The 18,134-nt window shown below is 38.7% G+C and overlaps 1 protein-coding gene across 1 annotated transcript in view; it reads right to left on the reverse strand.

Moving 5' to 3' along the window:
* Positions 1–18,134, reverse strand: part of LOC139738516 (protein SFI1 homolog) — an 89,260-nt gene that overhangs the window by 57,761 nt on the left and 13,365 nt on the right. Inside the window, exons 13-23 of the mRNA XM_071649140.1 lie at positions 17,346–17,427; positions 15,669–15,761; positions 14,613–14,698; positions 14,310–14,385; positions 13,711–13,806; positions 12,991–13,067; positions 12,634–12,668; positions 11,528–11,679; positions 10,566–10,662; positions 9,289–9,449; positions 8,309–8,383 (exon numbers count right to left, since the gene is read on the reverse strand). Of these exons, the coding sequence (XP_071505241.1) occupies positions 8,309–8,383; positions 9,289–9,449; positions 10,566–10,662; positions 11,528–11,679; positions 12,634–12,668; positions 12,991–13,067; positions 13,711–13,806; positions 14,310–14,385; positions 14,613–14,698; positions 15,669–15,761; positions 17,346–17,427 (1,030 nt within the window). The remainder of the gene's footprint in view (positions 1–8,308; positions 8,384–9,288; positions 9,450–10,565; positions 10,663–11,527; positions 11,680–12,633; positions 12,669–12,990; positions 13,068–13,710; positions 13,807–14,309; positions 14,386–14,612; positions 14,699–15,668; positions 15,762–17,345; positions 17,428–18,134) is intronic.

Consider the following 18,134-nt stretch of genomic DNA (forward strand, 5'->3'; position numbering starts at 1 on the left):
CTTCACATCACCATGTGTTTCCTCCATGTGTCATCCACAGTTTCTGAGGGGAACTTGTATTATTGTTATACAATCAGCTGAAAATGCAAATAAGATTCGTTTCATTGTTCTGAAGGTTCTTAATGACAAAACACACAGATTCTGATACACTTAAATGTCTGTTGATTCAGAAATGAAATATAAACCTTCAGAATGAAGAACCTCATTTCATTTCCCCATCAATGAACCTCTGGAAAACAAACAATATATTTCTATCTAAATTATGAATTTTCGGAATAACAAGTCTTCAGAAGAGCAAAGTTTCAAATGAACAAACCTTCGGACTCCCAGGAATGGTGAAACTTTGGAATGAGGAGCCTTGAAGTAACAAACTTACCGTAAGAAATCAACCCTTGGAATAGGGAACTTAATGTACAATGAACAAGAGATTCAAATTAGGAAAATCATATGAAGAAAGGTATAAAAACAGAGGGAAATATGTCCTGAATCAGATTATCATGATGACTAATAAAAGGATATTTGTCATTGAGAATTCACTTCCTTGATTTTTGCCCAGAAACGGCTGTCTTTTTTTTAGCCCTGAATTATGACGTCACGAAAGGCTCAAAACCCTTTGCAAGTGCAGCGGGACATCGAGGCCGTCATTCATAAAGTATGTATTTCCAGGCGAGCAAATGAGCCATTAAAATGACCGGTTCTTACCTTACATTGTACTGAAAGCCTTTAAGTTTGATGTTGAGGGTGAATGGAGTGATGACAGTAACAAATGACACTGAGAGCGACAGGGACGAAGTCAAGTAGATAGAAGAAGCAAGGGCAATGCGATGATGGAGTATGGTGATTAGATTTTTTTTTTTTTTTTGCTTTTACACTGTATGTTCATGTTGATATCTCAGTGCTTCAAAGCTGCAGCACTCATTGAACTGTTATGGTGTATTTATAACGAGCAAGGTATGGGCGGGTTTTTGCTAATGTGCACCAAAAGGAACCATGTCTGGTTCTGTTTCAATATCACTTCTGTACTGATAATTTTGTTACAAAATTAAACTTCTACAGGTAATTGATTGTTGCTGTTGAGTTTGACATTAGAATAAAATTTTGGATGATTTTGTGCCGAAATACTATTTTTCTCAACAGAACCAGACATAATTCCCTTTGGAGCACCATAGCACAAATCATGACAATTGCTGTTACCATGCTTGGTGTAAACATACTCTCACAACCATCTCTTCGGTTATAAGTACTTAGTATGTGGGTTCTTATATTACTTAGTACACACCTGAGCTGTGCAGCTAGGGTTATGAGCACCGCGGATGAAAGGACCGTACTAGCTATAGCTCTTATCAGGGAGGTGTAAGAAAAAGAGAGACAACTCCTTCTCTCCTTTGAAGGATGCACGGCACTGCTGAGAAGTTATGCGCTTAACTACAGGTGAAAATCAGGTGCTTTAACAAAAGAGAGCATCAATAATCGAGACTAGCGCTTTCACATCTAGAAATACTTGCCCCTACTGCATTTCACTCTCTCTCTCTCTCAATGTGATGGCAACACTGAATTTGTGTACCTTGAATTGGATCAGCGAATCAAAATGCAGTCACTGACAATTTTAACAGCAAATAGTTTAAAAGCACGCTGAAGCACACTTTAGTAGAAAACTTTATTTGAAAGATCAAAATATCCCAGATTAAAGGATAGAAATCTTACATGCAGAAATGTGCGCATTATAGTAAAATATTAGGCTTTTAAGAGGGCCTAAGTTTGATTTCATTTTGATTTGCACATTACGAAAAAACTAGAAATTCATGTTTATGATATTGCATTCTTTCCTAAACTACTCTTAATCATTTTGAGTATCTTACCTAAAATTTTACGGGGAAATAAGCTTGTATTTCAATGAAAGGTTAAATGCGTCCTTCGTCTCCGAACTTTGCCTTGCAACTAGAGCGGTGCCAAGCATGACTTCAAATCGTTTAGTGGAATGCTAGAAATCCCATTGTAATGCTTTGAACCCAAACATGAGTTTGCATGAATTACGAAGAGTTGTCTCTCCTTTTCTTACACCTCCCTGCTCTTAAATAAAGCTTGTTCAGTGGATCCATTCTAGCAGCAGATGCCTTTTAGGACTCAAGGCATGTTTTAGATGCAGGGCCTACAAATATGTCTCACAAATGTATCAGTCCACTCTGCAGTAGCTAAACCTCTACACCTCTAAAGTCTAATTTAAGCCTACATAATTCTTGTTCTATGCAGACACACTTATACGGACTAGAGCCAAACCCAAGGTAAAATATCGTATATCTTGGATTCGAATCAGATATTTAGCTAGAATCCTAAAATCTCCACTGTGTAGATGGTGTCTTGGGAACACTCTTTTTAGGACTCTTGTAGGAGTAATGCTAGTCTAGATCTCTAATGTTAGCTCTATCTAAAGATGTATATAACATGTTAGATCTACAGACGAAGATGGATGTGCAAAATTTCAAGGGGATTACCAGCCCGACCGTGGACAACCGTGCATTGCAAAGTACGGCGTCCCCCGTCCTGCCTCTAGTTCAACCACGAGTTAGCAGGTAATGACTGTTCCAGAGTCTAGACTACAACATGTATAAGGCACAAAAGCAGAAGTAAAAGTCTAAAAATACAGCTGTATTCTTCTTTAAGTTCTTAGCAAGATACAATGTAGATTCAATAGTAAAAATCTGGGAAAATTATATGCAACAAAGTTCATGTACCTCCTTCTTTAGGAAGATATCTCGCTAAAATGTGTCTACGAATGCAGAATTCACCCTTTGAACCACAGCAAATAGTAGCAGCAACAGATCAGCGCCGGGCTTGATTGTTCCTTGCGTGACGTCATAATTTCAGTCCCCCAAATTTTTCTGTCAGATTGGGTTCACATGGTCTAAAAAGGGTCTCAAAACATTATCTATCCATCATTCTAGAGACAATTTCACCTTCTGAAAACCTAAATTATTCATATTTCTAGAGACTTAAGCTTTCCAGAAATGTATGATTCACCTTATTCATAAATACTATTTTTCTTGTTCATTGTACTTTAACCGAATCCTAAGTAATCATTTTCTATACATGTTTGACAATGCAAACAACTTCTATCTTTTAGGTGTAATACTACAACAAAAGTAAAAAGTACCATCCCATTGTATTTCAACAGTGTGTAGACATCTACATGTAACTGCCATCATGAAAAATCCTGTACCAAAGTATTTTACAAGATGTATGACTTGTAATTCTCACTGTAAGTTTATAGGAATAAATCAAGGTCACTGTATGATGTCAGAATGTGCTGTGCGGCTTGCAAACAGTTTATAAAGCATAAAATATGTCAATTTTTGTGGCTCAATTGTACTCTTACTGGAAATAAGTACAGTGAATTGGATTGTTCCATGTATGATCTCATACATTATAATGCTAGAATATATTCATTCCCGACGCTGTATATTAATGATTGAACTGTTATTCAGTCAAATGTGCCATTAATGTTCCTCTAAATTTTATCTTGCCCTTCTGTGAATGTTTTCCTCTTTTTGTGGCCTGTTTTGTGAGTCTGGCAATTCAAATGTCAAAATTAAGCTACAAAAGAAAGTCACTGTTTGATTTTCATGTTTGAATATCAAGTTTTCATTGTAATTTGGTATCCAAATTGATATGTACCATGTAGCTTCTTGTGGTTATCACTGTACTGAATAATCAAAGAATACAACATGAGAATTAACCTTTCAAAGTGGCAAGATAACTTTGAAGTATTATTTTTATGTCTTGTCTAGTTTTGTGTATCCATGTTTCCATTCATTGATTGTTACCATAAATGTTTGATGATAGTCACAGGCGATGTTATCTGAGGCAATCCAAGCACAAAATGTTTTTTAGACAGCACTTCTCATTACAAAAAGGTGTTTTATTTTGCCTTGATGTTTGCCTGTGAAATAAGGTTTTGAGGGCTGTTTGAAATGTGCTTTTTAAAGGACAAGTTCACCTTCATAAACATAAGGATTGAGAGAATGTAGCAATATTAGTAGAACACATCATTGAAAGTTTGAGGAAAATCGGACAATCCGTTCAAGAGTTATGAATTTTTGAAGTTTTTGTGCAGTAAACGCTGGATGAGAAGACTACTGCAGTGTGTGAATAACTTAGATGTCACATGCGTACAACAATATAAGGAAAATATAAAGAGAAATTCACAAAATTTCATCTTTTGAAAAAAGTACACATTCCCCCGACTCGTTACCGACAAATGTTATGGGTAATATTATTCCCCCTACCTTTAGAAAGAGGCAAGTCAAGTGCTCTATTATTATGCGAAAAAAGTGAAAATATGTTGAATTTTCTTTACATTTTCTTCATACTGTTGTACGCATATGACTCACAAGCTGTAGTAGTCTCCTCATCCAGCGGTTCCAACACAAAAATTTTAAAAATTCATAACTTTTGCATCGATTGTCCAATTTTCCTCAAACTTTCACTGATGTGTTCTACTAATATTGTTGCATTCTCTCAATCCTTATGTTTATGAAGGTGAACTTGTCCTTTAACTATTCCACGCTTTCTTACAGTTTACAGTCAATATAAAGACCGTCATGTCATGATTGTGAATTGGTATCTGATGTCATGTTCTGTAAGTGTGCTGTGTAGTGTGTAGAATATTCATATTTGTTACAAATAATTCAAACCTAACAGATACAAACTTTGCATGTGTATACGTGTGTGTATACACACCGTTGACACATGGTTTAGGCAAACAACATGCAGTGCTATCAACAACTGAGTGCTATCCAACTCTGGTGTGATGTAGAACATAATTATGAGACACAGATGTGTGACATCCAGCTGAAGAATCTTAGAACATGACTGTGAAGGTTAAGCAAAGTTTTGCCTCACTATATAAGAGGTTTAATTAGCATGTTTTCTTTGTTTGGAACTCACAAGATTCATCCTGTTATAGTACAATTGTAGTTATCCATAATTTCTGATCTTGCTACAAGAGTACCAGTAGCATTGTATTCAGCCTGGTGTGGAAGGAAAGTTGAAACCGCAAAAAATGTCCTTGGTATTACTGAGAACTCATTGAATAGCGGTGTTCATGTACTTTACCTTAATATACATGTATATATAATTGATTCAGTTTTCCCTATGTACCCACAAATCATTGGAAGCAGCTTTTTCTTTCTTTCTTTCTTTCATTCTTTCTTTCTTTCTTTCTTTCTTTTTGAGGAGGGTTGTCATGGAAAATCTGATGAAACCCCAAACCATACCTCCATTTTGAGTTGCAGGATCTTAGAAAAAAGTGATGACTATAAAAAAAATATATGATGTATTCCATCTCTTTGTGTTTCAAAGCTTTTGCTGAATTGCTCACAGGGAGGTGCAGTCTTCCCCTCCACCTAATTAGGCTAAAGAGATGTGCATCTCTCATGATACGTAGATGCTTGATTTGGATTATATGTGTTAAATAGTATTGATCTCTTCATATCATTTCTCTTTCTGATTCCTTTAACTGTGTTGTTGCAGAAGATTGCTACAATAATGGAATTACAGTTCATGGTTTGAATTAAAGATCAGAATATAGGTGTATCTGCATTTGCCTTCAGAATCAATAATGGCATTTGATTTGTAAGACTATTACTTTAAACAAAGTGGACACTATTAATCATGGTATCATGCATCTTTCCATCAAATAATGATGACATATAGCTATTCTCAGATCACACAATGTATCACAATTATGTTGAATTTAAAGAAAAGAAGAAGTATTAAGGAAAATTATTGAGCTATTTTCACATTTGCATTGTCCATGAAATTTCAATGTTTACATGAACGAATTTTAATGGAATAATGGAGGTTAATTTGCAGGACCTGCAATCTTTACCTGAAGGCACTGTTCATGCAAGTTAAATCCATTTCCCCTCCTTCAACCCCTCAAATAAAAGATAACACTCAAGTTGAGGTATTCTGTATATCATGTGTTTTCCTTTGGAATCTGTACAACCGTCAGAGTCAAAAAGCAATAGTTGAATGAGCATGCAAAACTCTTATTTAAACTGCTGATGTTCTACCTTTCTATTTGTAGGCAATACAGAACAAGTGCTGGTGAAGGGCATTACCAATACCCCCTATTATTGTTATTTTTATTCTTTTCATTACTATTACATGTATCATCATTATCATCATAATTACAATGACTATCACTATTATGGCAAATAAAATCAAATCTACATAAACAGTCAAGCTTGAATGAGTGAGTGCCACATCATTCATTCGTGATCAAATATTTGGCAAAGATACATGTATTTTAGGTGATTCACTTGTTGTGAATATGTCTTGTTGTGCATACTGGCAGGCTGGATTCGCTTTGCCTGTTAGCGAACCTGGCAGCCCGGGTTCGCCTGTTAGCGAACCTGGCAGCCCGGATTCACTTATTACCTAACCTGGCAGCCCGGGTTCGCCTATAAGCGAACCTGGCAGCCAGGTTCGCTTTTTGGCGAACCTGGCAACCAGGTTCGCTTTTTGGCGAACCTGGCAGCCAGGTTCGCTTTTTGGCGAACCTGGCAGCCAGGTTCGCTTTTTGGCGAACCTGTGGCAGCCAGGTTCGCTTTTTGGCGAACCTGGAAGCCAGGTTCGCTTTTTGGCGAACCTGGCTGCCAGGTTCGCTTTTTGGCGAACCTGGAAGCCAGGTTCGCTTTTTGGCGAACCTGGCAACCAGGTTCGCTTTTTGGCGAACCTGGCAGCCAGGTTCGCTTTTTGGCGAACCTGGCAGCCAGGTTCGCTTTTTGGCGAACCTGTGGCAGCCAGGTTCGCTTTTTGGCGAACCTGGCTGCCAGGTTCGCTTTTTGGCGAACCTGGAAGCCAGGTTCGCTTTTTGGCGAACCTGGCTGCCAGGTTCGCTTTTTGGCGAACCTGGCAGCCAGGTTCGCTTTTTGGCGAACCTGGCAGCCAGGTTCGCTTTTTGGCGAACCTGGCAGCCAGGTTCGCTTTTTGGCGAACCTGTGGCAGCCAGGTTCGCTTTTTGGCGAACCTGGAAGCCAGGTTCGCTTTTTGGCGAACCTGGCTGCCAGGTTCGCTTTTTGGCGAACCTGGCTGCCAGGTTCGCTTTTTGGCGAACCTGGAAGCCAGGTTCGCTTTTTGGCGAACCTGGCTGCCAGGTTCGCTTTTTGGCGAACCTGGCTGCCAGGTTCGCTTTTTGGCGAACCTGGCAGCCAGGTTCGCTTTTTGGCAAACCTGGCAGCCAGGTTCGCTTTTTGGCGAACCTGGCAGCCAGGTTCGCTTTTTGGCGAACCTGGCAGCCAGGTTCGCTTTTTGGCGAACCTGGCAGCCAGGTTCGCTTTTTGGCGAACCTGTGGCAGCCAGGTTCGCTTTTTGGCGAACCTGGCAGCCAAGTTCGCTTTTTGATAAACCTGGCAGCCAGGTTCGCTTTTTAGCGAACCTGGGGCAGCATTTTCAGTAGCAAATGCCATTTTTTTGCCCATTGACGGATCAATTTTTAAAAATTTTTCCCCAAAATCGAGTGCTTTTTTGTAGACTGTTTCGGAAAGTCTCTTTTTATTTTGGACTGGGTTATATACTTCTCAACAATTTGTGTTGATATATTATAGATTTTGATGGTGGCCCTGACTGATGATGCTTCACCCTCTGTCAGGTGAGCTCGAAATCTGTATATTAATTGCCTTTGCACATTTTAAAGAAGCTATTTTCTGTTGTACCAGAGCTACATGTAGGTACGTGGTACGATGAAATACTACTATAAAGAAGTTTGTAAGTTACTACATAAGAAGGACACTTTTGAATATTGGCCTGATGCAAGATTCAAGCAAACAATATGGATAAGCACACAACTTGAACAGGCAGACACATAGAACACTTCGACCTAAAGGGGACTCCCGTTATAACGAACTCCTCTGGACCGGCAGTTTTCTTTCGTTATATTGAAATTTCATTATATCCGATCAAATAAAATGTTTAAAGATATCTACAAGATGACAATTTTGGGCCCTGAATCTTACTTCATGTGTTCTTTATAACAGGAGTGCACTGTACAGTCTTGGACACTTGGACACAAAGACAGACATGTTAAAATAACATGTTAAAATAACAGGTTTAAAGATATCTCAATGACAATTTTGGGCCCTGAATCTTACTTCGTTGTATCCAGAATTTCGTAATAATTGTGTTCTTTATAATGGGAGTGCACTGTACAGACTTGGACACTTGAACACACAGACAGACAGACAGACAGACAGACAGACACTCAGACCATTGTAGCTTCCTCTCTGTGAAGGAGAGGAAAAATTACCTGCTGCTTCCACCTGCTAAAGACCACAGCCTGCACCCTGACCCTGTTCAGCCAAGCTGCCTGTCTGGCAATCAGCTGTGGAATATATCAAATGTGGTAAATCGGCATAACAAGATGACATAGGATTTCAAGAATGTGGCAGCAAGCACTGTTGTCATTTATGCAGAAAAGCATACAGATCTGCGAGTGAAAAAGTTGTGCATGATGGTAGTTCCTGTTTGCTTTTTTTGTTAGTTCCAGGCATCTTCGCAGGTGAGTCCTCAAAGAGAAGCTTCCTAGATACCCAATGAAACCAGGAGGTGACAGTAGGGCAGTTTTAAGCCAGTCTACCCCTATAGCACTCTGTGCATTCTGTCTTACAGTGAACGACCTGAAGAAAGTAACCAAAGTTCACGATGGGAATAGAGCACTCCATCTTGAAGTGCCACTGATGAGTATCTTTCACTGCCATTTCAAAGAATCACATTTTAAACGATGCCTAAAAAGACTCTTGCCTGCTGATTGGTTGACTGGTTATCACATGACATTCATACACAAAAAGTACAATTACATGTTTCACCTTTAAAGTTTGCAAATGGAGTTGAGCAGTTTTTGAGACAGCAACATGTCACAGACCATGTAAAGACTGTGTACATTAACCACTACTCCCATAGGCTATTCATCAACTTCATAGTTTCCCATTCACCTTGCTATGACAAATTGCTATTACTTTATCCAGGCCTTGACTTGGACCAACAGAACTGCAAATATCTGAGGTGTTGTATAAAACAAATAATGAATGGTCTATACTCATTCATTGCGACAAGATCTTGTGCACTTTTGGTGAGTGACAGTAAAACTCTTGTCTCATTTCTCATCCTGCACAGAATCTTGCACCACTACACTCACAAACATTCACTACTTGTATTTTCAGATCTGGCTCTGAAAAAAAAACAAAGACATGCGGAGCTGGAGGCAAGAAAAAAAGTCCTCTTTCTTACCGCTTTCTTCAGACACAGAAGCCTGTAGTGCTGCCATCGCCGGAGACATTTCTTCCTCAGTTTGCAGGCATGGTGAGCCTCGGCGATTTCAACCTTCCTTCTCTCACGCGCTGCAGCATCCGATGCCTTACGCCAGGAGGAAAACATCCTCTGCAGCTTACCTACAGTACAGTTTCATCAAGGGAGACAAAAACAGAGAGAGGGATGGATAGAGATATGGAAAGATAGAATGAGGGAGAGACGGAGAGATGGAAAGATAGACAGAGGGAGAGATGGAAAGATAGACAGAGGGAGAGATAGAAAGATAGAGGAGAGATAGATAGATAGAGAGAGGGATATATTTAGAGGGAGATAGAGGGAGAGATAGAGAGAAAGATAAAGAATGGGAGAGATAGAAAAATAAAGGAGAGAGAGATAGATATATAGATAGTGATATTAAGAGGGAGATAGAGGGAGAGATAGAAAGAAGAGATAGATAGATAGATAAATAGATAGATAGATAGGAAGATAGATAGATAGATAGGAAGATAGATAGATAGATAGATAGGAAGATAGATAGATAGATAGATAGGAAGATAGATAGGAAGATAGATAGATAGATAGATAGATAGGAAGATAGATAGTTAGATAGATAGATAGATAGATAGATAGATAGGAAGATAGATAGATAGATAGATAGATAGATAGATAGATAGATACAGATAGATGGAGGGAGAGAGATAAATAGAGAGAGTGAGAGATGAAGAGATAGATAGGTAGAGGAAGAGAGAGAGAGGGAGAGATATAGCTGGTAACATGCGAAAATTTACCATGATAACAACAGTTCATCAGACTTTTCTTTTGGTCTCTGATCAAAGATGGCTTTGATCTGTGTCTACACATCCCTCATACTTAGTGACAGATTGTTATGTTGTGTTTGGATATGTGGTACCAGTCACTTCCATCTGACTCGCATGTAACTTTGCTATCATTTGAAGAGAGTACATATTGTTTTGTCTGAATTTGTTGCTAAAACTTATAAGCATCCCTTTGCAACTTTTAGTATTAAAGCTTCCAATGCATGGCAAATGAAACTTTGCTTCATTTCCTCTTCCAGCAAAACAAATCAATTGCACAGTCTAAACAATAAATGGCAAAAGTATTAGCTTTAAGACCATTTTAAGCCCAAGAGATTATGCAGAAATATGACCATGTCAGAATAAATTGACTAGCTCAAAAAACTCAATTTCCAAAGACTTTGTCAACGTTAAATTTGAAGAAATGGCGACATATCCTACCCTTGTCTAGCTGTGCCCTGATCTCCTCCAACCTCCACAGTTTGACTGCTGCATCCAATGCATGGCGCTGGGCATACTGGTGCCACACTCTCATAATCTGTAGAGATGGAAAAACAGCAATCTCAGGCCTTGTTCGAGTGCTAAAAAGCGAACCAAACCAAACCATACTGCACCATGTCAGATTGGGAATGTTCAAGCGCTCTGAAGAGATAGTTTACCTCATGAGCTATTTTTGAACTTGAGTCAAAGGTGTCACATATTTTGTAGCGACCAACACATTCACCTCGTACCCTTTTGTTGGATACAGGTGTCCCAAACAAAGAGGATCACCTGTATGCATTATGAAGTAGTGTGTTTTACATGCATTCTTCTCATGTCAACAGCTGGTATGGTACACTTCTTGATCACTTTGCATGACAAAAGCATGATAAATTAAATTTCTGAAATATATTTTTCATTTTAAAATCATACCTGGTATTCCCTTCTGCAGTAAAAAAAAAAAGGCAAAAAAAAAAAACATACTGAATATGAAAGAAGCTTTCTATCTGCCAGCTCTGAATCCACATTAATACAAAGCATGCAAAACTCTTTCAATCAGTGTCTTTTACTATTCAAAACTGTGCCAAGTCTGTTTTGAATGTTGTGTCAACACATGACTAGAACAAATAAGATTGTACACAGCACACCAAGAAAATTTAACCTGCTTATGATGGAAAAATGTCACAGGAAACTGTCAGAAGCAGGTCAAGGAATACTGCACAGGTAGAGGAATCAAAGTGATGTGGTACAAGTTGCTTGGTGCATCGATGGTGCACATGCACGGGGGCAGCATGGATGCTTTTCAGACATTGGAAAATGTGTGCTAAACTCAAGTACATTTGGTAATCCGTGCAGCCGCCAAACAAAACACCAATACTTAAAACACATCTCTCAAGGAATGCTCACATACAGACTGTACATACCTTGTGTAGAAGATTTCTCTTCCAGTGTCCGGTGGCTGTGTGTTCCAGGGAACGCCCCTCCCTGGCAGCTAGTGCATTCTGTCTCCACACACCCAAGGCATACCTGAGAAATCCACGAGGAATACGTAGGCACAGCTTTGTCACCATTAACACTACATCTGATGAGACCAAACTGATACATTATACATCAATTCGCGGTATCGCCAATACACAAAAAAACCTCTGTGCACAGTGTAGAGCCCTGTCACAGATGCACTGTGGGATTTCTTAGGAGCGTTGTCGCTTCCGGTTGGTTTGTGCATGTCTCAGCTCCCATGCGATTCAGTGCAATTTTTGTCTGCTTTTCTCTCATTGCTGCGTTGTTGTTGGTGTTTGTTTGTTTTTTTGGTTAGAAATAAGCTAAAAAGAGAGTTTAAAACTCTTAAGTTTTAGTGAATTGCAGTCAATGGAGTCATGATTCACTACTGCAAGGCTTCAGTGTGCTGGTCACATAATGGAAAGTGGAGAAATCTTCCCACAAAAAATACTCCTGGATAAAGACGGAATGTGACTTGAGTGTATATGCAGGCAATACCAGGTGCAAGTTTGTCCCCTGAGCTATCCCATAATGCATCTAAAATGATGCTCACCGTGCGGCACCCAGATATTAGCGATACCGAGAATTCAGACAAACGCATCGATAGTACAAATAGCAGCTCAGTACTTTTACCCAAAACATCTTGGAGCAGCAGAGTAGACTTGCACATCAAAATTGCTTTAAAAACTATCGCTTCGCTGCAATCCTGCTTAACCTGTTGAAGACTAGTATCGAGTATACTCAGGCAGATGTCCATGAGAATTGCGTGGTATCGCAAAATCAGCTCGTCCTCAGTGGGTTGAAATACAGATACTACCAACGTTAGTGGCATTGCCTTTTCAAGTTTTAAGCACTGTCAGTTCTAAATACTGGATTTCGTGGATGGCTTTCAGGCAATAGGGACATTTATTTATCACTTGTACTTAACTTTGCTAAACATTGCACGATCAAACACAGAGTTTTGGCAGCCCTTAATGTACAACGTTTACCAACTTGTCAAAAGGCATGCAAGGATGTCAACCTTGAATACAGCATTGTAGTATTTTAAAGGCTGAAAAGGCATATCTTCAGTGGAAAAATAATATTTTTACCTTTTCTGCAATTTAAGATGTGTACTAATATAATTTGGGGAAAACAGTAGTTTTCATGAAATGTGCAGTATGTTTGGCAAAAAAAAAAGAAAAACAAAAAGAGTTCACGACAGTGTAAAAGCCTAACAGTCAGCATCTCTGCATACGTTCCCACGTATGTTTATCAAAGCTTGTTGTATGCTGCTGAGGGTTGGTTCTATCTGTAGCCAGCCAAAGGAAGCATGTGGAAGACATATTTGATGCGCCACACCAAACACGAAAGATCAAAGGTCACCCACATATACTATCAATTTTACCTCAGTCTCTGCTGATTGGCCGACGCTTCTTTGGCAGCCACCAATCGCTGTACAGTTTGCACCCGTGCATGGTAACGCTGTGACAATAGAGAGAGAGAGAGACGGGTCAGAAAGAGACATACAGCTGTGATTGTGATCAGTAGATCAACAAAACTTCTCAATAGGCGTTTTCACATCAGCCCGATATTTCGAAATAGCGCGCTATTTTCTGACTTGGGAAATTAAAAAATATCTCGAGCTTGGATTTTTTCGGGCTGATGTGAAAACGCCTAATGAGTACATACATGTTGAACTCTGAGGTCAGTTTGATGCAGTATACTTGCTGAATACATTTCCATAATCATGGTGCCAACCTTACAATAGAAGAGCCCTGCTTCTTACTCAGTTGGCATTTTACATACACTGTATGCGACATTGAACTGGGACCACTTCTTGCTAAAATTTCATTGTGTAATGTGATATGCCATATACGAGGGAGATGGGTAACTCTGTCACTTGGTTGTTGACAAGGGGTGTAAGAAAATAACTAAGAGCGCATTGTGCATTCTGATTGAAGCCCTACATCTGAACTTCCTAATATTAGGCCTACTTGTAAATAACTGAAATTGTGAATCATCATGAATTATAGTAATCACAATCAACACAGAGAAGTATTATGCCTCCTTTATACATGCACACACGGCCACCCCGTAATGCTCTAGAAGAAAGAGGTGTCATTACCTTCCAAGCTTCCAGAGTTCTCCTCACTATCCGTCGGTGGTAGTAGAAGTCAGCTGTAGCCTTTTTCAAGGCTTTTCGTCTCCTGCTCGCAACATACTGCAAACAAATATCATCGTAATAATCCGACATAAGAATGCATCTCAATACATTTGTTGTTGGGTTTTTTTTTTTCCAGTTGGAAAGAATGTTCCACATCTCAAACTTACATCTACTGGGACAACAATACTACACATACCTACATGGCAATCTTCATGACTGTTAAAACTTTCCTCAAATTAGCATTTGTTGTTGTTGTTGTTTGGTTTTTGATACTATCTCACATGAGATTTGGTATCTTTACTACATTGCATCTGGGCAGTAATGGAGAGTACCAAATTCATGCTAAAATGCTATTATCAATATTCACAAGTTACTGTCATTTGTCTCAAAACGTCATCTGTCACGAAAAAAATTTAATACGACTTCTAATTGGAAAAACACACACACACACACACACACACACACACACACACACACACACACACACACACACACAAATGACAACATCCAGGGAGTCAGTGAAACAATGAATTAGTGAGATTCTAGTGACACTGACGTACCTGGCTCCACGTCATCCATGATTTCTTGACCGTCTGAAGGTAGGCATGCTTGGCGGCTAGTTTCTCCAACTCGCATCTAAACATGAGAAAACATAGACAAAGACATGTTGTAAATGTTACAGGTCAGACATTCACTTTGTGTGATTGTACCAGACAAACTATTACAATCTGTCTGAATCATCAACACTCTGATGGAACCACTGAGTAACATGTGCACAAAACTGGCAGCAATATCTTCAAAGATTAGATACCAATAAAACTAGTGTAATGACGCGAATTAGGTGGTCTACATTTTTGTTTTACCTCTGTTTTGAATCCCTGCTGAATTCCATCCATCGCTGGAGAGCCCTTCTACATAGTACAGTATGATGATGGTCAATGGCAAGACACTGCATAGAATGGAAGGAAAACACAAGTCTTAATAAATACTGAAATTATGAGTGGCACAATACATAACAGGGAAATTCCCCTTTTGTGTCAATCAACTACAAGAACAAATTGCTTGTATATGTTTAGGGCACACTCTAATTGTTGTCATTGTTTGTTTGTTGACTGTTGTTGGGTTGTCGTTTTTTTCACATTCATTCGTACTAGAGCAGCTAAATTATGCAATCATATTAAAAAACCTTTTTGGGCCCAAGGCTAAGTGGTGAACAAGTCATCTTAACATACCCGTTTGTGTATCACTCCAGTATTAAATGAATGGCAGGGAATAATTTTCCTGGTATCGCATCACAATTTGCTACGCATTTTTACACCATTGCTATACAAAGTAACTTTTGTGTAGCAATTTTCTTCCATAGAAGTGTACAGGATACCACTTAAAATAATGTTCATCAGCTGAAATTGCTAATCAAATATGAGTTGGAAAATTATTCCCTGAATGCTTGTTTTGATCAACACGAGACCCAGGAGTCCCGCGCTCACCTGAGTATCACAAGTTTGCCTTCCATGCAGTCACAAATCTAAATTACACATAGCACTATCATGGCTTATCACTTAGAATGGAAAATGTTCACTACTGTATACACCATATATTTAGCGAGTCTAAATTTTTGCGAATCGAGATCTCTTGACGATTTCGCGATCGTGGAGGCCTGTACTGAACGGAGAAATTATGTATACACATACATCACATTCATATCGGGATCAAAATCAATATTTTCGCATGTTTTGAATTTAGCTAATAGCAACTGACTCACGAAATTTGCGAAAAATAAAAGCCTCGCGAAATATTTGGCGTATACAGTATAAGGGCAAGTAAAGCCAATTGAACTAGATTTGATATAATATGGCTACACTGATAATCATCGCACATGACTAAAAGAGTATTGGGCTGTGATGTAAAGAAAATCTCACCATCTGATCTGTGTCTCTTAGCCTCTCTCTCAGCTTCCTCCTCCATGCAGTGAAGAACCTCCTGGACAACACTTCCTCGTGATGCAAGATCGCCTAGCAACAACGAGACAAATGCTATTACACCTATTACTGCAATAATGAGAAGTGAAACTACCAGCAAAATTTTCTTTGAATTATAACAATACTCATATATATATATATATATATATATATATATATATATATATAGTGTATGTGTGTGTGTGTTTATATATATATATATATCTATATCTATATCTATATCTATATCTATATATATATATATATATATATATATATATATATATATATATATATATCAAATTTTGGTATTCTATTACCAGTATTCTAATTTTTATAAAGTGAGCAAATGAGGTTGACAAGTGACTATAGAAATTTCAGACTATGGGTCAGGTTTTCAACCGCAGATAAATTCATTCCAACCTTCTAAGCTAGAACTCCACGACACAGAACTACAAGAGCCCATGAAAAGGACTCATCATACACAAACATCTTCCTCCTAAAAACAATTGCAAAACAATTACAGAATTCACTTTCACTGGATATCAGTCATTAAACTGTCGCTGAGAGTAAATTATGAAATTGTAAAGACTTCTTTAAATATAAAAAACAATTTAATCAATGTATTACAGAACCAGTTTCTCTATCGTTTTCAAAACATGGAGCAAAGGAAGACGAGCCAAATAATGGAAAGTGAAAAGACGGAACAAGCACATAAGCAATTATTTTAGACTCCCAAACAAACCATTGAGGGTAGGCATGCACGTACATTAAACACTGATCAGAGTGAAAATGTAGAGTTTACAGACTCATGACTAACATTTGCATCTTATCGTGAACGATATTAAACCATTTTGCAATCATTCATTGACTACGTTGTCACCCATGCGACAACTGCTTGTCTCCAATGTGACAACCGCATGTCTCTACACGGATGAACTTTCAACAACACATAAAACAATTTAGCATCTAGAGAATGTCTATCACTCTGCCAGCAGGGATACTGAGAGAGTCAACAGTATACAAATAGTGAATGATCATGAGTGTGATGGTACAAGATTTCGCACAAGGTGAAAGATAGAGGCCTTCTATTCAACGAGGCAAAGCCGAGTTGAATAGTGCGGCTCATCTTTCATCAAGTGCGAAATCTTGTTCTGCTGCAAGAGTAACGATCATACACTATTTGTTTCTATACAACACCTTGGACATCAACAGGTGTAGTCCACACGGAATCTTGAATTTAGAACAGAAATGGCAGCCATTTTTTCGTGAAATGCAAATAAGTAGCACAGTCACTTGTACGCAAAACCAAGTTGTTTACAGTAAAATGAGTGACAGAATAAACTTGTAACTGTTGAGTTCACACAGCAAAGTTTGTTCATTGTGATATCAGAGCCATGCAATGAAATAAAAACTAGAAGTCGATCATGAGTTTAACACAGGAGTCCATGCAAATTGGTGATGTCAGAAGTGCAATATCCATTTTTACTCAAAACAAAATTACACAGCTGACAGCGACCGACAGCTTGCAGTGGTACTTTTAACTGCATGCTATGTATAAGCTATTGACCACTTGTATGGCTACATTCTTTTTAGGTGCTGTATAAAAGAGATAAGCAAGAAGGACACACAAGTTACCATTCTTGCCATCATGCGGCCATCCTGACTGATCTGAAAGCTGTGATGCCAGTGGTAGAATGACCTCCCTAGGAGCCCCTCCCTGTGGGGAAAAGAAGGGAGACACTAATCATGTTGACAGGATTCCATAGCATACCATTTATGACTGCCAACACCCACGACAGGTGAAACGGCTCCTTAAAGCATAATCACACGCCACGTTAAAGTTGGCTTTTTTTGAACAGTGTATGATCAGCTGCATCCAATGGTAGATTTTCCTTTGAAATGGAATCTATGATAAGATGAGTGGTTTTTTTTTTGTTTAATATAAAGAGAATTCAAAATATCATAATTTTTGTAGCATACTGAGAGAGCATAGATATGTCTATCCTCCTTCAAAAAGCCAGGAGTACAATATTACCCTTAAAATATGTCAGCAACAAGTCAAACGAATGTGTCCTTTTCATAAAGAATGAAATCTGGGGGATTCTCTTTATGTTTCCTATATATCATTGTTTTGCGGTGATGTCACAAACTGTCATAGTTTTCGCATCCCCTGATGGTGGCACCATGACTTTAACAACTCATAACCTTTGAAGGGATCATCCAATTTTCCTCAACCTTCAATGATGTACTGCATACGCCGAATATTTCGCGCGGTTTTTATTTTCGCGAATTTCGCGAGTCAGGTGCTCTTCGCGAAATTAAAGACACGCAAAAATATTGGCTCTGATCCCGAAGTGGATGCGATGTATGCATGTACATATCTCTGCTCAGTACAAGACTCCGCGATCTCGAATTTAACCACTC

The sequence above is a fragment of the Diadema antillarum genome, unplaced genomic scaffold (genome assembly GCF_040938485.1).
Source record: "Diadema antillarum isolate AM-2024a unplaced genomic scaffold, OU_Dant_1.0 seq00000751_RagTag, whole genome shotgun sequence".
Lineage (NCBI taxonomy): Eukaryota > Metazoa > Echinodermata > Echinoidea > Diadematoida > Diadematidae > Diadema > Diadema antillarum.